At 42.0% G+C, this 18,411-nt stretch overlaps 2 protein-coding genes across 4 annotated transcripts in view; one reads left to right on the plus strand and one right to left on the minus strand.

Moving 5' to 3' along the window:
- LOC131463208 (roundabout homolog 2-like) overlaps positions 1-9,441 on the plus strand; it is a 43,856-nt gene extending 34,415 nt beyond the window's left edge. The window contains exons 12-25 of one of the 2 annotated variants that reach the window (XM_058634974.1): positions 186-352; positions 528-649; positions 753-969; positions 1,099-1,217; positions 4,093-4,300; positions 4,441-4,659; positions 5,519-5,561; positions 5,635-5,756; positions 6,158-6,415; positions 6,588-6,723; positions 7,258-7,538; positions 7,986-8,075; positions 8,879-8,985; positions 9,100-9,441. In XM_058634974.1, coding sequence (XP_058490957.1) covers positions 186-352; positions 528-649; positions 753-969; positions 1,099-1,217; positions 4,093-4,300; positions 4,441-4,659; positions 5,519-5,561; positions 5,635-5,756; positions 6,158-6,415; positions 6,588-6,723; positions 7,258-7,538; positions 7,986-8,075; positions 8,879-8,985; positions 9,100-9,111 — 2,101 coding nt within the window. In that variant the 3' untranslated portion in view covers positions 9,112-9,441. The remainder of the gene's footprint in view (positions 1-185; positions 353-527; positions 650-752; positions 970-1,098; positions 1,218-4,092; positions 4,301-4,440; positions 4,660-5,518; positions 5,562-5,634; positions 5,757-6,157; positions 6,416-6,587; positions 6,724-7,257; positions 7,539-7,985; positions 8,076-8,878; positions 8,986-9,099) is intronic. The other variant, XM_058634975.1, reaches the window with a different exon arrangement.
- A 1,201-nt stretch (positions 9,442-10,642) lies between these two features.
- Positions 10,643-18,113, minus strand: LOC131462420 (heat shock cognate 71 kDa protein-like). Of its 2 annotated transcripts, XM_058633630.1 has the most exons (9): positions 17,957-18,113; positions 15,073-15,282; positions 13,974-14,179; positions 13,588-13,740; positions 12,409-12,964; positions 12,129-12,331; positions 11,716-11,914; positions 11,407-11,639; positions 10,643-11,283 (listed from the first exon to the last, which is right to left on the minus strand). In XM_058633630.1, the coding sequence occupies exons 2-9, from the start codon at positions 15,275-15,277 to the stop codon at positions 11,104-11,106; spliced, it is 1,935 nt and encodes a 644-aa protein (XP_058489613.1). In that variant the 5' UTR covers positions 15,278-15,282; positions 17,957-18,113; the 3' UTR covers positions 10,643-11,103. The 2 variants fall into 2 exon arrangements, with proteins under 2 accessions (XP_058489613.1, XP_058489614.1); XM_058633631.1 differs by lacking the exon at positions 17,957-18,113 and having other exon boundaries at positions 14,060-14,179; positions 15,073-15,214.
- Between the last annotated feature and the right edge of the window lie 298 nt (positions 18,114-18,411).

The raw sequence follows: 18,411 nt of genomic DNA on the forward strand, positions 1-18,411 counted from the left end.
TTATTGTGAAGTTTTGTTCACGCCCACAATCACTGTTCAGTCGTAAATATCAAACATAATTAAATCTTATGATTTGAAATCAGGAAAATCACATGTGTTAATCCCTCACATGACTGTCAGAAGAACCAGATCAGGGACTGAAGTCCGACAAAGATCTGACATATGTGGCTGTTTTCTTGTTGCAGTCAGTCCGTGGGCAGCAGCTGGCAGACGGTGGCTGATCACGTGCAGCAGGAGCGCCACACAGTGGTGGAACTTTTACCAAACACCGTTTATCTCTTTATCGTCCGAGCGGTCAACTCCTACGGCCTCAGTGACCCCAGTCCTATCTCTGAACCTGTCAGGACTCACGGTGAGTGAGTGAGTGAGTGAGTGATAATTCTTTGTAATTCCAGGCTGAAGCATGTTATTACTCTGCTGTGCATTCATCTGTGTCTGGATAACATAACACTTTTAGTACTATTATTATTATTTTTATTATATGAAAGTTGACCAGGTGAGAGTGAGATGTTCGTCCTTGTTTTCAGACGGGAGTCCTTCAGTCCAGACCGTGGACCACAGACAGGTGCAGAGAGATTTAGGAGAAGTTTCTGTTTACCTGCAGAAACCCGTGGTTCTGTCTCCAACCAGTGCCAGGATTTCCTGGACTGTGAGTTAAAAACTGAGCTGATTAAATGTTTCTATTAAATGATTAAATGATGGTAGGACACCATCGTCTCCAGAACAAACTAAACATGTCTCTTGTTTTACAGGTGGCTCGTCAGTCTCGCCACGTTCAGGGTTTCCGGGTTTTTTACCGGACCATCGGCAGCTCGTGGTTGGTCCAGGACGTGAAGGCCACGTCTGACCTCAGCAGCATCTTAGAAGATCTGAAGAGCAGCACCGAGTATGAGGTGAAGATCCGGCCATACTTTAACGAGCTGCAGGGACACGACAGCCTCATGGTTCTGCTGAGAACTCCTGAGGAAGGTACGGAACCCACGTCATCACCTTCATGATCTTTATCACCTTCATGATCTTCATCACATTCATGACCTCACAACACAACTGTCACCGGTTTTTAATGTTTTTTATTTGTTATTGTGCGTGTGTGTGCAGTGGTGAGTGCGCCCCCTCAGGCGGTTTCCGTGGTTCAGCTCACCAACAGCTCGAGCATCAGTGTTTCATGGGAACCTCCCCCTCACACAGTTCACAGTGGAATCATCCGTGAATACAAGGTGAGACAAGAGTTCAACAAACCACGACACTTCTCACATGTCTATGTCTCACTTTCAATTGGCTAAATAAAAAATGACTTCCTGTTGAGTCACGTTCACAGACGTGTTCAGTCTCTGTGCCTCAGTGCCTGTTTTGTTTCCGGTCTAGCTAGATCCGGTGTGGTGTTGTAGTTTTTCTAACGTTACTAGTTGTTGCAACAGCATGTGAAAATAACTTTGTCTACCACCACTATGTCCGGTTGGTTAGCCAGGACCTGTTTGTCAGACTTGAAGTTGAAGTCCCACAGCACCTTGGCCCTGTTGTTCTCAGCCACCTTCTGTAGTGCGGCCCATTGTGATTTGGGTACTTCTATTCCATTCAGGGTACAGATGTTCCTGTACATTATTCCAGCAACTTGGTTGTGTCTCTCCATGTACGCTGACCCGGCTAGCATCTTACACCCTGCTACTATGTGCTGGACTGTCTCATGGGCATCTTTGCATAGTCTGCACCTTGGGTCAGATCTACTGTTGTAGATCTTGGCCTCTATGGCTCTTGTACCTAGGGCCTGTTCTTGTGCTGCCATGATCAGTGCCTCTGTGCTGTCTTTAAGTCCAACCTTTTCCAGCCATTGGTAGGTCTTCTCGATATCAGCCACTTCTTCAATTTGGCAGTGGTACATGCCATGTAGGGGCTTGTCCCTTCAGGTTGTCTGCTCCTTTTCCTCTGCACTCTTATGCACTCTTTCTGTTGCCTGAGACATTCACTCAGCAGTTCATCCTTTGTGGCCATTTTCCTGATGTACTCTTGGGTTTTTGATGTTTCATCCTGGATAGTGGCCTTGATGCTCACTAGTCCTCGGTCTCCCTCTTTCCGCTTAGCGTACAATCTCAGGGTGCTGGATTTGGGGTGAAACCCTCCGTGAGGAGCTTTCTTGTCTTGATATCTGTGGCTTCTATATCCTCCTTTGGCCAGCTTATGATCCCAGCGGGGTATCTGGTGACTGGTAGTGCGTACATGTTGATGGCTTGGATCTTGTTCCTGCCTTACTGCCTTACTCTCTGGAGGTATTTGGTTGTGGTTGACTTCCTTGCAGCTTCCCCATGGTTTCCATTAGCCTGTGGGATACCAAGGTACTTGTAGCTGTCTTGGATATCGCCTATGTTGCCCTCTGATAGGTCAAACCCTTCAGTTCTGATCATCTTGCCTCTCTTTGAGACCATCCGGCCACACTTGTCCAATCCGAATGACATCCCTATGTCGTTGCTGTAGATCCTGGTGGTGTGGATCAGTGAGTCGATTTCTCGCTCATTCCTGGTGTACAACTTGATGTCTTCCATGTAGAGCTGGTGGCTAATTGTTGCTCCACTTCGGAAATGGTACCCGTAACCACTCTTTGTGATGATCTGACTGAGGGGGTGGTGATAGCGCATCTCCTTGATATACGCCACATTTGATGTTGACTTGGGCAATTGTCTTTGAGTCGGCCTCTAGGGTTGTCTTCCACATTCCCATCGAGTTCTGAATGAAGGCCCTTAGGTTCCTGTTGATCTTATACAGTTCCAGACATTCCAGTAGCCATGTGCGGGACATTGAGTCGTAAGCTTTACTGTAGTCAATCCAGGCAGGGCACAGGTTGGTCTGTCTGCTCTTACAGTCTCGGACGACTGTTCTATCAACCAGCAGGCTGGTGCTTGGCTCCTCTGATGTTGCTACCAATTCCCTTCTGAGCCCCGTTCATGTATTGAGCTACATGCTTACTCATCTTAGCCGCAATAATGCCTGACAGGGATTTCCATGTTGTGGAGAGACAGGTTATTGGCCTGTAGTTGGATGGGATGGGTCCCTTCTGAGGGTCCTTCAGGATTAGGACCGTCCTGCCCTGGGTCAACCACTCTGGGTGGGACCCATCCCTTAGCAGCTGGTTCATCTGCGCCACTAGTCGGTCATGGAGTGTTGTTAGTTTCTTCAGCCAGTAGGCATGGATCATATCGGGGCCTGGTGCTGTCCAGCTCTTCATTTTTGACACTCTTTCTTGGATGTCTGCCATTGAGATGGTTACTGGTTCTTGTTCTGGGAGGTTACTGTGGTCTGCTCTAAGGTCCAATAGCCATTGGGCATCTGGGTTGTGTGATGCCTCTTTTTCCCATATGGCTTTCCAGTATTCTTCCACCTCAGCTCTTGGTGGGTCTGACCTGTTGTTATTTCCTCCCTGCCTCTGAGAGTACACCTTGGCTGGTTCAGTGGAGAACAGCTTTTTTATTCTCCTGGCCTCTGCCTCAAAATCAACATAAATATCGTCAATCCTTCAGTCATTGAATCTGTGTGCATGTGTGTGTGTGTGTGTGTGGTTAGAACAGTAGATGATGAGTCACAGTGTGTTCACCAGAGGAAGAAGAAAGTCACAGCTCAACACTGACTATTAATCGTCAGGCTGTGGAAACAGAACTCTCTTCTTCTATTGTTGTCATTTACATTCTGTCCATCTGTGAGTTCACCAGAAAACAACAAAAGTCTTCTTTCTTTCGTCACAAAAGAAACATTTTAAAATGTTTATTCACATTAAAGCTCAGGCCAGAACTTTTCTTCTTCTACTATTTTATTTTAACTGCAGTTATGAGATTAACCGATGAATTCATGATGTTCAGATCAAAATCACAATTTTAAACAAAACAAAAGGAAATACATGATTATTATTGTTATTATTGTATAATGATCCATTTTCTATGTGAAAGATAGTTTGTATTTGTCAGTTTAAACACAGATTTCGTCATAATCTCATCCCTGCATGAGATTATTCAGCAGAGTTCATGTTTTAATGATCTCTCGTGTTATAAAACATGGAATAATGAAATGAAGCGTGACATCATCACAGATCTCTCTGCTCTGGTTCAGATCTGGTGTCTGAGCAGGGACAGACACAGGGACAGGGACCTGGACAGTGTGGACCAGGAGAAGCAGCAGATCAACAGAACAGTGGACGGAGCGGTTCTGTCCATCCTTCTCTCCGGTCTGCGTCCTGACGTCCACTACACTGTGACTGTGGCTGCTGTGACCGAGCTGGGTCAGGGATCTGTGAGTCCTCCTGTCCATCTGATCCTCAGTGAGTCAACACAGCAACACATGAACATGATGAACACATGAACACATGATGAACACATCAACACATGAACATGATGATGCGTCTTGTCTCTGTCTTGTCTCTGTCTTGTCTCCGTCTTGTCTCCGTCTTGTCTCCGTCAGCTGTCCCTCTGGAGAAGTCTCTGACGCCTGTGGACAAAGACGCTGACCTCAGCTTATCGGAGCAGATCAGCAGCGTGCTGTTTAAGCCCGCCTTCATCGCAGGAGTGGGTGTGGCCGTGTGGTTGATGGTGACGAGTGTCGGCGTTTGGTTTTACTGTCGTCACCGCAGCAGCAAACAGCTGGGACATTACAGCACATCCTTCGCCTACACACCAGCAGGTGAGAGGGTGAACAACAGCTGAGTCAGGATTTTTTAAACTTTAAAACGGTTTTATATACAGTATATACATGTCTTATATACATGATTTATTCTTACACACACAGACGTCTCTTAGCATCATTATCACAGCATAAGGCTAATTTATTTAGCACATTTCACACAGAGACAAACTATTCAAACGGTTTGAAGCTAAAACAGCAGGAAAAGTTACTTTTAAAAGAGTTTAAAAACAGAAAAGATGAAACCATGAAAGGACTTGGCGAGACTTATTTTTTCTAAAAGTTCTGACAAACAAAATGTTTTAAAAGCTGATTTAAAAGATTCTGAGGTTAATATCTATGCTGATGATATTATGCTGTGTTACTGTAATTTAATATTATAATGACAAATAAAATAACTTCAGTCATATTTCATGACATAGTCTGGACAGAGTTCAGTGTAGTTAATACAAATAAAGATGATGGATAGATTAATATAGATTATGGATAGATTAATATAGATTATGGATCATGAATCGTTAGCTCATCATCGTTTTTCTTTGCTAAATAAAAGTCTATGGTGATGAAGACAAAGATAAAAAGATTAGTTTTTATTTCTTCTCCTTCAGAATATTTTAATGACTTTTTATCTTTTCTGAATCAAACGTCTGTTAAACTTTCTTTAAGTTTCAAACAGCTGCAAAGAATAATAACTGACAGTTTCATATCATTTTAGTTACTTTTCACTTTCACAGTCAAACTTCCTGTTAAACGATTGACTTGTTACTTTTTATCGACACTTGCTTTTAATCTGAGTCTAACCTGTGTTTAATTTTTGATTTCGTGATGTGCTGTAAAACATTGTTTTGTTTCTTCTTAGTTGGATTTGCTCACGGTGAAGGATCTGGGATGTTAAACGGACGGTAAAATCCACATTACCATTTATATTTAGTAAGTAATATTTTTTAAGTGTTAATCCTGGGTTTGTTTGTTCAGGCCCAGCTTGTTGGGCTCAAACATGGGGAATTATCCGTGGCTCGCAGATTCATGGCCAACTCCAAACCTGGACTCTGTCAAGTTCAACTCAGGAAAACTGGACTCAGACAAATATTACAACAGTAAGAACTTCATTCAATTCAACTTTATTTGCAAAGCACTGAATCACAACATGCATTATCTCTGGTCTCTGTACATGGACACGTCATTGAGATGAAACAGTTCACACACAATGAGCAAACACTAGAGGGCAGTGGAGAGAAAAAACTCCCTTTTAACAGAAGGAGAAATCTCTGACAGAACCAGAACCAAAGATGTGCAGCATCTGCCAAGACAGGTTGGGGTGGAAGGAAAAATGGGAACAGAAAGGACAAGAGGGAGGTGAGGTAGAGACCAGGAGCAGATAAACAACAATAAACTGGATCTGGATCCTGCAGCCTGACAGAGAGAGAGGACAGGAAGGACAGACACACTCCGCAGAAACATGATCATATTTAATGTAACTCAGTCTTTTTCTCTTCAGCAGTTTCAGGTTTGAACTTCAAGAACCAGACGGAGTCTAACGAGAGTCCGATCTACAGCACCATCAACACCTCTGCTGCTGCTGCAGACCACGAGCTGCTCACCTACTACGACACCTACTGTAGCTCCTCCTACAACCAGGGTCCAGACCCCTACAGCAGCAACCCGGTACTGCTGGGTCTGGACCAGGACTTGGACCAGTGGACCATCCAGTCCGGGTCTGAATATGCCAAACTGCAGTACAGTAAGAAACACATCGGTGAGTTTTTAGTATTATTATTGTAATTTGAGTCAATCCTATATTTTTTCTGTATGTTGCATTTTATGTTTAGACACAGGTTGTTGTTTTTTTAAAGACAACAAAGTCACGTGACCCGTTAAGACCTCAGTAATCACTTCACGTACGTTGACAGACTTATTTGTCTTCACAGACAAACTGATGACACAGAAGTCGACGGGCTCCTCGTCTCAGTCAGCTCCTCTCACCTGGATGGACGTGATGTCACTTCCTGTTCCTGCTAATGAGGACAAGTGTCTGACAAAGAGAGAAGAAGAAGAGCAACTCAGGTGAGACTCGTGACTGACACCTTCTCTCCTTCTCCAGGAACAAGATCTTCATTTAGTCATGAAGCTCATTATTTAGCAGCTAGTCCATTGGTGGATATAGAGAACAGCCCATTATTTGGCAGCCAGTACATTGGTGGATACATAGAACAGCTCATTATTTGGCAGCCAGTACGTTGGTGGATATAGAGAACAGCTCAGTATTTGGCAGCCAGTATGTTGGTGGATATAGAGAACAGCTCATTATTTGGCAGCCAGTACGTTGGTGGATATAGAGAACAGCTCAGTATTTGGCAGCCAGTACGTTGGTGGATATAGAGAACAGCTCATTATTTGGCAGCCAGTACGTTGGTGTTTATAGAGAACAGCTCATTATTTGGCAGCCAGTCTCTTGGTGTTTATAGAGAACAGCTCATTATTTGGCATGTTTTTACAAACATGTAAATTATTATTCATGTTTTCATTAATGAAAGTTTCAGCTTTGTTTCTGTTGATGTTACAGATGTTTACATGATGTTCATTGTTGTCTCTCTGCAGCTTTGATGAGGATGATGATGAAGACGAGGATGACTGGTGTCCCCCACTTCCTGTGAGGACTTATCTGATGGACACGTCCAGAGATGAAGTGTCCGTCCTGTCATCTAAAGCAGATCATCTGTTTTACCAGCCCAGCGACTCCTCACCCTCTCATCACTGTCACTTATTCACTCACCCTCATCATCATCATCATCACCTCAGCTCACAGGTTTCTCAATCAAACCCAGATCTGTTCACCGTGAACCAGAGCCGCGACGCCACTGAGGTTCACAGCAGCAGAGGTCAGACTTTATTCAGCGGACTGTTTTATTACAAAACTTTATTTAAACTCAACAATTTACATAAAAAAAAAAAAAAAATGTTTTCAAATTTCAATATCAAACTAGAAAAATGTCATTTCCTGCAGAAATGAAATGAAAGTCTTGTGACTGGATTCAAAAAATAAATTTCAAAGATGTGACTGACATGATTTTATCTTAAATTTGTGAAGGTTTTTATTCCTAGAAAAATAGATTTAATCTCAAGAGACTTCCTGGTAAAAAAGAAAAAGGTTCATGGTTTCATCTCCACTGTGACAACAAACAACAGAGTCAACATGAATTCTACATGAATACAATTCTAGATGTGATCTGTCGTGTATTTGACACAGAATGATTTTTCCTGTTTCTTCACCAGCATGTTTTCTTGTTGTGTTTTTGTGTGTGTGTGTGTGTGTGTGTGTGCTGCAGCTGCTGATTTCAGCCTCACCGCTCACACACACAGAACCAGGAGTAAGAAGAAAACACACAAGGACGAGAGAGAGACACACGTTCAAGCAGGTCTGACAATAACACCCCCCCCCCACACACACACACACACACACACAAACCACAATGTGAACCCTTTCCCTTCCCAACTCCCAAAAAATCCCAGCAGCAACAAACTAAACAAACATTTTAGATCAAAACCCCTGAGACTGAGCGAGAGGGTGTGTGAGCAGCTGCAGCTGTGGACCATGAGGACTCTTATATATCCTGTGGAACGGCCAATCAGCTTCCAGGATCCACACACACACACACCTGAAACCCATCTCTTAATTTAGCATGTGAATGTGCTCTGATACTGTTCTGAGTATGTTGCCATGGTAACTGACTCTGCCCTGCTGACAATGTTCTGAGTCACAGAGAGAGAGCAGTGACTTTTGACCTCAGAGGAGGAGGAGACTTCAAAGATACAAAGTCATCAAATCATAGAAATCCCATTGAATCACTTTGAGATTAGACACAATGACCAGTGAACGTCTTTGGCTCCGCCCACTCCATCACTGTTTTACATTTTTAATTTGGCTACTTGTTGTTTGTTTCATGTGCGGATGAGATTATAATTCCACATGTTTGATTCAGGTGCAGATGAGACTATAATTCCACGTTTTTTATGTGCAGCTAAAATTATAATTCCACATGTCGTTTGATTCATGTGCAGATGATATTATAATCCCACATGTTGTTTGATTCACGTGCACATGAGATTATAATCCCAAATGTCGTTTGATCCATGTGCATATGAGATTATAATCCCACATGTCGTTTGATTCAGGTGCAGATGAGATTATAATCCTAAATGTCGTTTGATCCATGTGCAGATACGATTATAATCCCACATGGTCAGTCCACTTTCCTGCCCAGCGTCCACATGTCAGGCTACGGGTCACTGGGAGGGGGCGGAGTCTTTCCTGGACAGAGAGACAAGGTTTGTTTTAACACAGAGTTGAAAACACAAGCACCTCATTTAATCTGATTTAATCTCATCATTGTCAGTATAATCAGACAGTTTCTTCTGTGCGTGTGTGTGTGTCTCTTCCAGAACCTCATGTAAAAGGAAGCTGATCTGATTTTCTGCTCTGGTTTCCTGGCTGTTGCCGTGGAAACAGACGAGAATCTGACAACTGAAAGAAAGAAAATGTTTTTATTTTAAATTATTTTTTAAAAAAAAACCTGTGATTTTTCTTTTTTTAAAGTGATTAAATAAATAAATCTGAGGGAAAATGTGTTTGTATTAATGTAACTGTCAGATTATTGGATGTATCTTCTGTGTGTGTGTGTGTGTGTGTGCAAATCACCAGTGTGTTGTTGAACTTTTTAAATTAAATAAAAACATTTTTAGTAAAACGTCTGTGTGTGTTGGTGTGTAGTTCACATGTTCATGTGTTCACATGTCCATGTGTTAGTTTGTTGCTCAGGTTTCTTGTTAGAATAACCTGCAAAAACCTGATTGTTTTCATCCATGTTTAGTTTTTTGTTTGTTTTATTTTCATCTGTTAAATTCAACCACATTAGATTTTCTATAGATATGAAGAGATTAAAACCATTCCAATCATTTAAATTAATATAACCTGAATTACAGAAATGTGAACAGATTAAACTCTCAGTGACGACCAGAAACAGAAAGGATAAAGGTAAACAACATGAATGTAAAATATAAATTCATCTTCTCTTCACGTTTACTGCATTTAAACGAGAAAATATACGAAAAATATCTGCTATAAATAATAACTATATATACTATCTGCTGATTTATCAGGGATTTCAGTATAAATACTGTGATTGATCAGTGTTTTCAGTTAAAGCTTTGGTCCTCATGTGTCCTCTGGGCCTTCATGGTCCTGTCCCTTCTGTCGTGTCTCCTCGGCCTCGGCGTCCTGGCCTTCATGCCTTCCTCCTCCTCCTCCTCCTCCTCCTCTGAGAAGATGTTTGCAGTTGGAATCTTCTTCTTCTTCATCTCGTTCCCACAGTGACAATCGTCTGTCACTGTGGGAACGAGCGTGGCGTTGACCTTTAACCCCTGCTGATGTCACGCCTGCGTGTGTCAGGCTTCTTGGTGCTGCTGGCCGTGTTCACCGGCGTCACCGTGAGCTTGTACGGCAAACGTTGGAGCGGCTGGAGATTGTGGTTCTACAGCGTGGGCTGGACGTCAGTGCTGCTCACGTTCTCCACAAGTTTGAATCTAAATCATTTAAAATCATGTTGTTCACAGTGTTTAAGTTAAGCTGCTGTAAATAGAACTAAAGTACAGATTCATGACACAGATGTTATCTTCTTCATGCGTGCGTACAGGACTCACCAAAGCTCCACACACTCAAACTTACACTAATACATAAATAAAAAGAAGTGGTTTTATTAGTCTACTTTTTTGTCCAGTCTTTTTAATCTGGATTAATCAGGATTACAGTTCACTTTCTGTAAAACTGAACTGTTGTTGAAGTTCATTAGGTATAAAAACATGAACTCTGTTTATTGTTTGTTTGCATTTAATCAAAGAAAAACTTATTTTCTATTGTTTCTAATTGTAATTTTGTTCTAAACTTGTGGATTAAAGTCATGTGACCGATGAAGACGTGACAAACAGACAAGTGCAAAAGTGTTTTTATTGAGTTTATAAAATAACAACATTAGTGAAAGTAAATGAAACAAAGACACTCACCACTCTGTGGTCATGTGACCATCAACACAGGTGTGTGTCAGAGGAGGCGGAGCTAAAGTGTCTGAGCAAAGCAACTAAAAGAATAACTGAAGATTAACCTCATCATCATCATGTTTACACAGTCAACACAACAAGCTATAGCAAGACTGGATTAAACTCTAGATTAAACTCTGGTTTTAACTCTGGTTTCAAAGACTTTTCGAAAATCAGGAATTTTAACTCTGAATTAAACTCAGATTTTAAAACTGGTTCTTAACTCTGGGTTTAAACACTATTAAACTTATGATTTTTAACTCTGGTTTCTGGCACTTTTTCAAAATCAGGATTTTTAACTCTGGTTTAAAGACTGGTTTAAAGCCTGGTTTAGAGCCTGGTTTAGAGCCTGGTTTAGTCGACCTCCTCGATGGTGGGACCAGAGGTTGCTCCTCCTTCACTGGCTGATCCAGGGAAACCTCCTGGCATTCCTCCTGCTGCTCCTCCAGAGCTCTGGTACAGTTTGGTCATGATGGGATTACACAGCTTCTCCAGCTCCTTCTGCTGATGCTCGAACTCGTCTTTCTCTGCAGACTGAGACACATGGACATGGAGACACACATGAGACATGGAGACAGACATGAGGGAGGTTCAGTAGTGACGTGATGATGATGATGATGATGAAGATGGTCCGACAGCAGCTTCTCTGGTCCTCACCTGGTTTCTGTCCAGCCAGCTGATGACCTCGGTGCACTTGTCCATAATCTTCTTCTTGTCCTCGTCGCTGATCTTTCCCTTCAGTTTGTCGTCGTCCACCGTGGACTTCATGTTGAAGGCGTAGGCCTCCAGAGCGTTCTTAGCAGCCACCTTCTCTCTCTGGACCTCGTCCTCGGCTTTGTACTTCTCCGCTTCGTCAACCATTCGCTCAATGTCTTCTTTACTCAGACGACCTGAGCAGGAAAAAAAACCACAAAATAAAACTGGGTTCTGCCTGAGACACGTGGACAGAGTGAAGTCACAGCTGACCTTTGTCGTTGGTGATGGTGATCTTGTTCTCCTTCCCCGTGCTCTTATCCACCGCAGACACGTTCATTATGCCGTTGGCGTCGATGTCAAAGGTCACCTCGATCTGAGGAACTCCTCTGGGAGCAGGAGGGATTCCAGTCAGCTCAAACTTCCCCAGGAGGTTGTTGTCTTTGGTCATAGCTCTCTCACCCTCGTACACCTGAGATACAGAAAAGACACCAAGACTCTTCAGTGTGAAGCTGCTGGACAATATCAATCATATACTGTATATCCGTATAAATAATATCTGAAACACAGATGAAGATGGGGGTAATCTGACTACAGCAGTGATGGTTGTACCTGGATTAAGGTAATCTGATTACAGCAGTGATGGTTGTACCTGGATTAAGGTAATCTGACTACAGCAGTGGTACCTGGATGAGGACTCCAGGCTGGTTGTCTGAGTAGGTGGTGAAGGTCTGCGTCTGTTTGGTTGGGATGGTCGTGTTCCTCTTGATCAGAGCCGTCATGACTCCTCCTGCAGTTTCAATGCCCAGAGACAAGGGGGCGACGTCGAGCAGGAGCAGGTCCTGCACGTTCTCAGATTTGTCTCCACAGAGGATGGCCGCCTGCACGGCTGCAGACACAGCAGAGTGTGGATGTTAGCTTCAGCTGAACAAAGGCGTTTAAATAAGTCTTATATTGTGTTTATACCTGCTCCATAAGCCACTGCTTCATCAGGATTGATGCTCTTATTCAGGTCTTTCCCGTTGAAGAAGTCTTGCAGAAGCTTTTGGATCTTGGGAATACGAGTGGACCCTCCCACCAGTACGATTTCGTTGACCTGACCTTTGTCCATCTTGGCGTCGCGCAGAGCTTTCTCCACGGGCTCCAGCGTTCCTCTGAACAGGTCTGCGTTCAGCTCCTCGAAGCGCGCTCTGGTGATGGACGTGTAGAAGTCCACGCCTTCGTACAGCGAGTCGATTTCGATGCTGGCCTGCGTGCTGGAGGACAGCGTGCGCTTGGCTCGCTCGCAGGCCGTGCGAAGACGCCGCACCGCCCTCTTGTTGTCGCTGATGTCCTTCTTGTACTTGCGTTTGAACTCGGCGATGAAGTGGTTGACCATGCGGTTGTCAAAATCTTCGCCTCCCAAGTGGGTGTCTCCCGCTGTGGACTTCACCTCGAAGATGCCGTCCTCGATGGTCAGGATGGACACGTCGAATGTTCCACCGCCCAGGTCAAAGATGAGGACGTGTCTCTCAGAGCCAACCTGTCAATTTAAAATCATTTCAAATGATTATTTATTTCTCCTTCAGTAGGAGTCCACCATTAAATAGATGTAGAGTGTCCAATTAACCCAATTCATGTGGCGCAATGGAGATTGGGTAACTTCCAATCCAAAGCAATGGATAGTGCACAAGAGACGACGGGCTGATGTGTGACAGAAGGAGAGCAACAAAGTGAAGTTCTACAAGACAGTAGTGAGACCTGCTAGGATGTATGACCTGGAGGTTGAAGATGAAGTAGAAGAGTGAAAGTTGAGATGGTTTGGTTATATGCAGAGGAGGGACAGTGGAGACGGAGGAAAAGAGAAAAAGAAGATTCATGAGGACAGTTTGTCTAACAGAAGAGGACACAGGAGAGAGGACAAGATGGAGGGAAATTATCCACTGTAGCGCCCCCTAAAGGGAGAAGCCGAAAGAAAAATAATTAACCAGCCCTTGACCCGTTGGGATGTAAACAGCAACCCTCCAGTTACAATACAAGTTCCCTTTCCACTAGACCATGGACTAGTGGAAGGGTTTACAACGGGTCTAAAAGTTTAAAAGAAAGAGAAAAAGAATATAAAAGCGATAGTCTTGATTATGTTGGTAAGTCGCAGGATTGTTGCACCTTTTTGTCCAGACCATAAGCGATGGCAGCGGCGGTCGGCTCGTTGATGATACGGAGCACGTTGAGTCCAGAGATGGTTCCGGCATCTTTGGTCGCCTGACGCTGAGAGTCATTGAAGTAGGCGGGAACAGTCACCACAGCACTTGTTACAGTCTGAAGAAAAAAAAACACAGGAACGTGAGATGTTTATCATAATTATTTTCATATTAAATGAAGAAAACAGTCCAACAATAATGAGCTGGTTTTATCACACCTAAGTCAAACCAGTTTGATCATGTGGTTTAGAAAGTGGACACCTGAGGGCAGTAATAATCAGAGCAGAGAGTGGATTCAACAAAAAAATATAAAACCCATGTTTTTACTGAGCCATGACACACAGGTGTTACCTTGCCCAGATAAGCCTCTGCAATCTCCTTCATTTTGAGCAGCACCATGGAGGAGATTTCCTCTGGGTAGAAGGTCTTTGTCTCACCCTTGTATTCCACTTTGACTTTGGGGCGTGAAGCATCATTGATGACAGTGAAAGGCCAGTGTTTCATGTCTGCCTGGACAACGGCGTCATCAAACCGACGCCCAATAAGACGCTTGGCATCTAAATAATAATAGAACACAACAATAACACACTTATTTATCAGAAAAATACATACAGAGGTCTTAATACTTGATCTGTAGTAGGGATGGACATGTGTTTTCCATTAATTGTCAATGCACAGACAAAATGTAAAGTTTGGCCAAATCTTCACATTAATCAACAATGAGAAAACCAATCATCGTTCAAATTCTGCAACAGAACGTCCATGTCCGGCCCAGAGCTCTATAACACTATTTTTATCTACAGAGAGCATTTAATAAAAAAAAAGGAAAAAGCTTGATATATAGCGTTTGAAATTTAGCATTTGTTATTTGTAGTGCTTTGGTGCTTTTAATGCTTTTGAAAGACATGAATGCACACAAAAATGAACGTGTATGACGCTAATGGCACAGCACAATGTGAACATTCACGTTCGGTGTGACTGCAGCTTTACTGTGACTATTCATCATACATTAAAAAGATTCTCCTGCAACTACGGCGTCATTTGTGGTGCATCTGTTACCACAAGGCGTTTGCAAAGGGGATGAAATTCACGGGCTTTCTTGAATGCATCTTGAAGCTGCTCCTCTCTGCTCAACACACTGTAGATCCCACAGAAGTGATTAAATTAACCAGGGTCATTGAATGCATCTCGTTCGACGCAGTGAACCCTGCATTACTTCAGTTGCCCTCGTTTCCTTGCTCCATAAAACAAAGAAATCATTCAAACTGAATCATTTCGGTTTGTGAACAAAAACAAGACTTTTAAGAAGGTTTAACAAACACTGAAGTAACCGACAGATTGATTATGAAAATAATCTTTGAAGCCCTAGATACCATCAAATATTAATAAAGTATTTTTTGTGAGAAATGCCCATCCCATAACTAATCTGTACCGTAAAAGAAAATCCTACCAAACACTGTGTTGTTGGGGTTCAGAGCCACCTGGTTCTTGGCTGCATCACCGATCAGCCTCTCGGTGTCAGTGAAGGCCACATAACTGGGCGTGGTCCTGTTCCCCTGGTCGTTGGCGATGATTTCCACTTTGCCATGCTGAAACACTCCCACACAGGAGTAGGTGGTGCCCAGGTCAATGCCCACTGCTGGTGTCTTAGACATGTTTGCTGAGGGAAATCAGAGTGAACTCATGTTAACCCCCCTCCCCCGACACTCAGGTGGACAAGAGTAACTGAAGCTCTCTGAGCTCTGCCATCAGGCACATTTGCAGTGTGGAGTAGTGAGGCTATTATCAGAGTCTGAGCAGCTCAAACACAAGTGGCAACGAAGTGAAGTGATGATGATGTCCACAGCACCTGTCCTCAAGCCCCCCCACTTCAGACAGCTTAGCAACGGCTGCTTTATTATGACAACAACAGAAAACAGGCAGGTGAGCGACTTTTTTAAGTTTACTGAAGCCTGAATAACAGTTAATGAGCTCATGAAACCTCAACAGCCAGGCCACTTTATTAGGTAAACCAGTACAACTGCTTTTTAACACAAATAATGTAAACAGCCAATCACATAGCTGCTTATACGTTTGAGTCTTTATCCTGATATAGCAGATATATGTGGATATAAAGCAGCACACAGGTCGTTTCTATGGACTCATGAAAAGTTTGAGAGTGACAATACACTGTAAAATACAATATAATCTGCGGTTTATGATCTGTATTACATCATCTTAAAATACACTTATTACCTTTCATTACAGATAATACCTGCTTTAATTATTTAAATGAAGGATATTTGTGTTACAAATACTTCAAGTTAAAGACGGTTTATTAAGTTACTTTTTTAAATGTAATTGTACTTTTTCAATTAGTACATAGTGCATTTCACAAATGTATTCAACATAATAAATATGAAGACTATCAATGCAACAGCCTTTAAAACCAGGAAATGTCATCACAGATACTTTACCATGATATGACAATTTCCAAAATCTAATACCAGATCTGTCACCATACCATATATGGATATAATATACATATATTGAATCTTGATTTCTGCTGTGAGTTTCACACAGTAGAGCCAGACTTCATGCAAGTTTGGATTCTTCCTGCTTTGTATTAACACTTCAGGCTGGAGCTGTCATGTGTGAGGCGTTAACTTCTTGGCAACACAAACATTGCAATAATAAAGGTTATCTTACAAGTTCAGACAGTGATCCTGAAACGCTGTGCTGATTACTTGGCACACTTTGAAGATCAACGTAAAATTTTAAGCCTGAGAGAACACTGTGTCTGGTTAGGTTTGGGTCTGTGACACAGACGACTGTTAGCCTTCATTTATGATTCCATCAAATGACAAATGTTATCATTACCAGCCTATAAACACACACAATAACAACCATCAGTCCTTCTTAATTAACGCTTATTGAACTGTAACCACTGATAACTATTTACATAAGCCAACCATGGTGGTTTATTTTGATTTGTTCATTTAAGTGATTACTAAATTATCATCAATTACTCTGCGTCTCTGCTTTATCAGCTTCTTAAATGTGAATATTTTCTGGTTTATTTGCTCTATAAAACAAAGAAATCATTCAACATCATCATTTCCAGGTTTAATAAACACTGAACAACATTTTTCAACATTTTCTGACATTGTGGACCAAACAAATACTCGATTAATGGAGAAAATAATCAACAAAATAATCACAGCCTAATTTGAGACCTCTGGTTTACACCATATGTTCAATAAAGCAATTAAAAAACATATATATCACCATATTTATATAATATTGACCACGTTCATCCCTCACGTTCAACTGTCTTCTGATCCTATGTCCATGTCACAAAACTCAAAATGGCTGCTGTGCAAAATGACGCACATGCAATCATTTCTCAGATTAAATCAAATTGATGATATCTGACCAAATGTAACTGACAAAATGGCTGCTGAGCAAACAACCCAATAAGTTCACTGAACTAAAATGGCCTCCAGTCACCAGATCTCAGTCCAGTAGAGACTGTGATTTTAAATCTGTGTGAATGTCTTTTTATTAAATTAAATTAAATTAAATTCAGGATTATTGCATGCGTTTTAATGATTTATCAAACTGAAAATATCTGGTTTACCCAACATAAATAAAAAAGGTGCAGGGATGGGACAATACCACTTATTTTGTGTCCAATACCAATATGACAAACTTGAGTATCTACCAAAACTGACATTAGTCTGACTCTGATATTAGTCATTTAAACCATTTATGATCAATGAAGTTGCTAACAACACAGAGTTAAAATGCTTTAGCTGATATATACGATCCAGTGAATTTGACAAATATTGGACAGATACTGATATCCATCCCTAGTAGGTGTTGCATACATGTTACATTTAAAGGTCACATACGTGCTCTTATCAACATTTATATTGTGTAAAAATCTGCAGTAACTGTGATCATGTCAACATGAACCAAACCCATCTGAGGAATGTTTCCACACACTTACACGGATTGTGGAGGTAAAATGGTCTGGAACCAGTGAGGTGTACCTAACAAAGTGGCCTGTGACTCAATGTTTACCAGATTTACAGACTTTTCCGGTCATTTTTGTATTTTGTGTACATTCTACATAGTAAAAAAAAAATCACCACAATCAATTTTTGAGTGATTTTAATTTGAATATCGAACATTTCTAAAATCACAACAGATTAGAGCCGTGGTTAATGACAGTTAACTGATTAACAGACGCCACCGTTAAATGAACGTTACATTACGTGAGTGAAATGACGCACATATTAAAGGTTTATCATCGCGCTGCAAGTCTCACACACACACACATGCTTACTCACCTGCGTTAAATTCACGAACTGTCGTTTAATGTCGTAATTTAATAAAGTGTAGTTCTTCTGTCTTCTTCTGGTCCCCGCCGTCACTCACGTTCTCACAGTGTTTTGTGTGTGTGGGTGTGTGGGCGTGGCCAAGCCTCCTCTCTCTCTCAGAACTTTCCAGAACTCAGTAGCAGAATCCTCTGCTCCAATCAAATTAAACAATTGGATGGTGACTCAACAGTTGCTAGCAGGAATTCGATGATTCAGGGCAGGGATTGATTTTAAGAAAATAAAGGACCGTATAAACATGAAACTACCACAACACCGCTGTATTTAAGACTATAACTAAAAACACCTTTATTCACTAAGAATTATCAGGTGTGCGTGTGTGTGTGTGTTCTACTAAGAACTTTCCAGAACTCAACAACAGTAATGGCGGACAATCCTCTGCTCCAATCCAATAAAACAATCTAATG

The sequence above is a fragment of the Solea solea genome, chromosome 7 (genome assembly GCF_958295425.1).
Source record: "Solea solea chromosome 7, fSolSol10.1, whole genome shotgun sequence".
NCBI lineage: Eukaryota > Metazoa > Chordata > Actinopteri > Pleuronectiformes > Soleidae > Solea > Solea solea.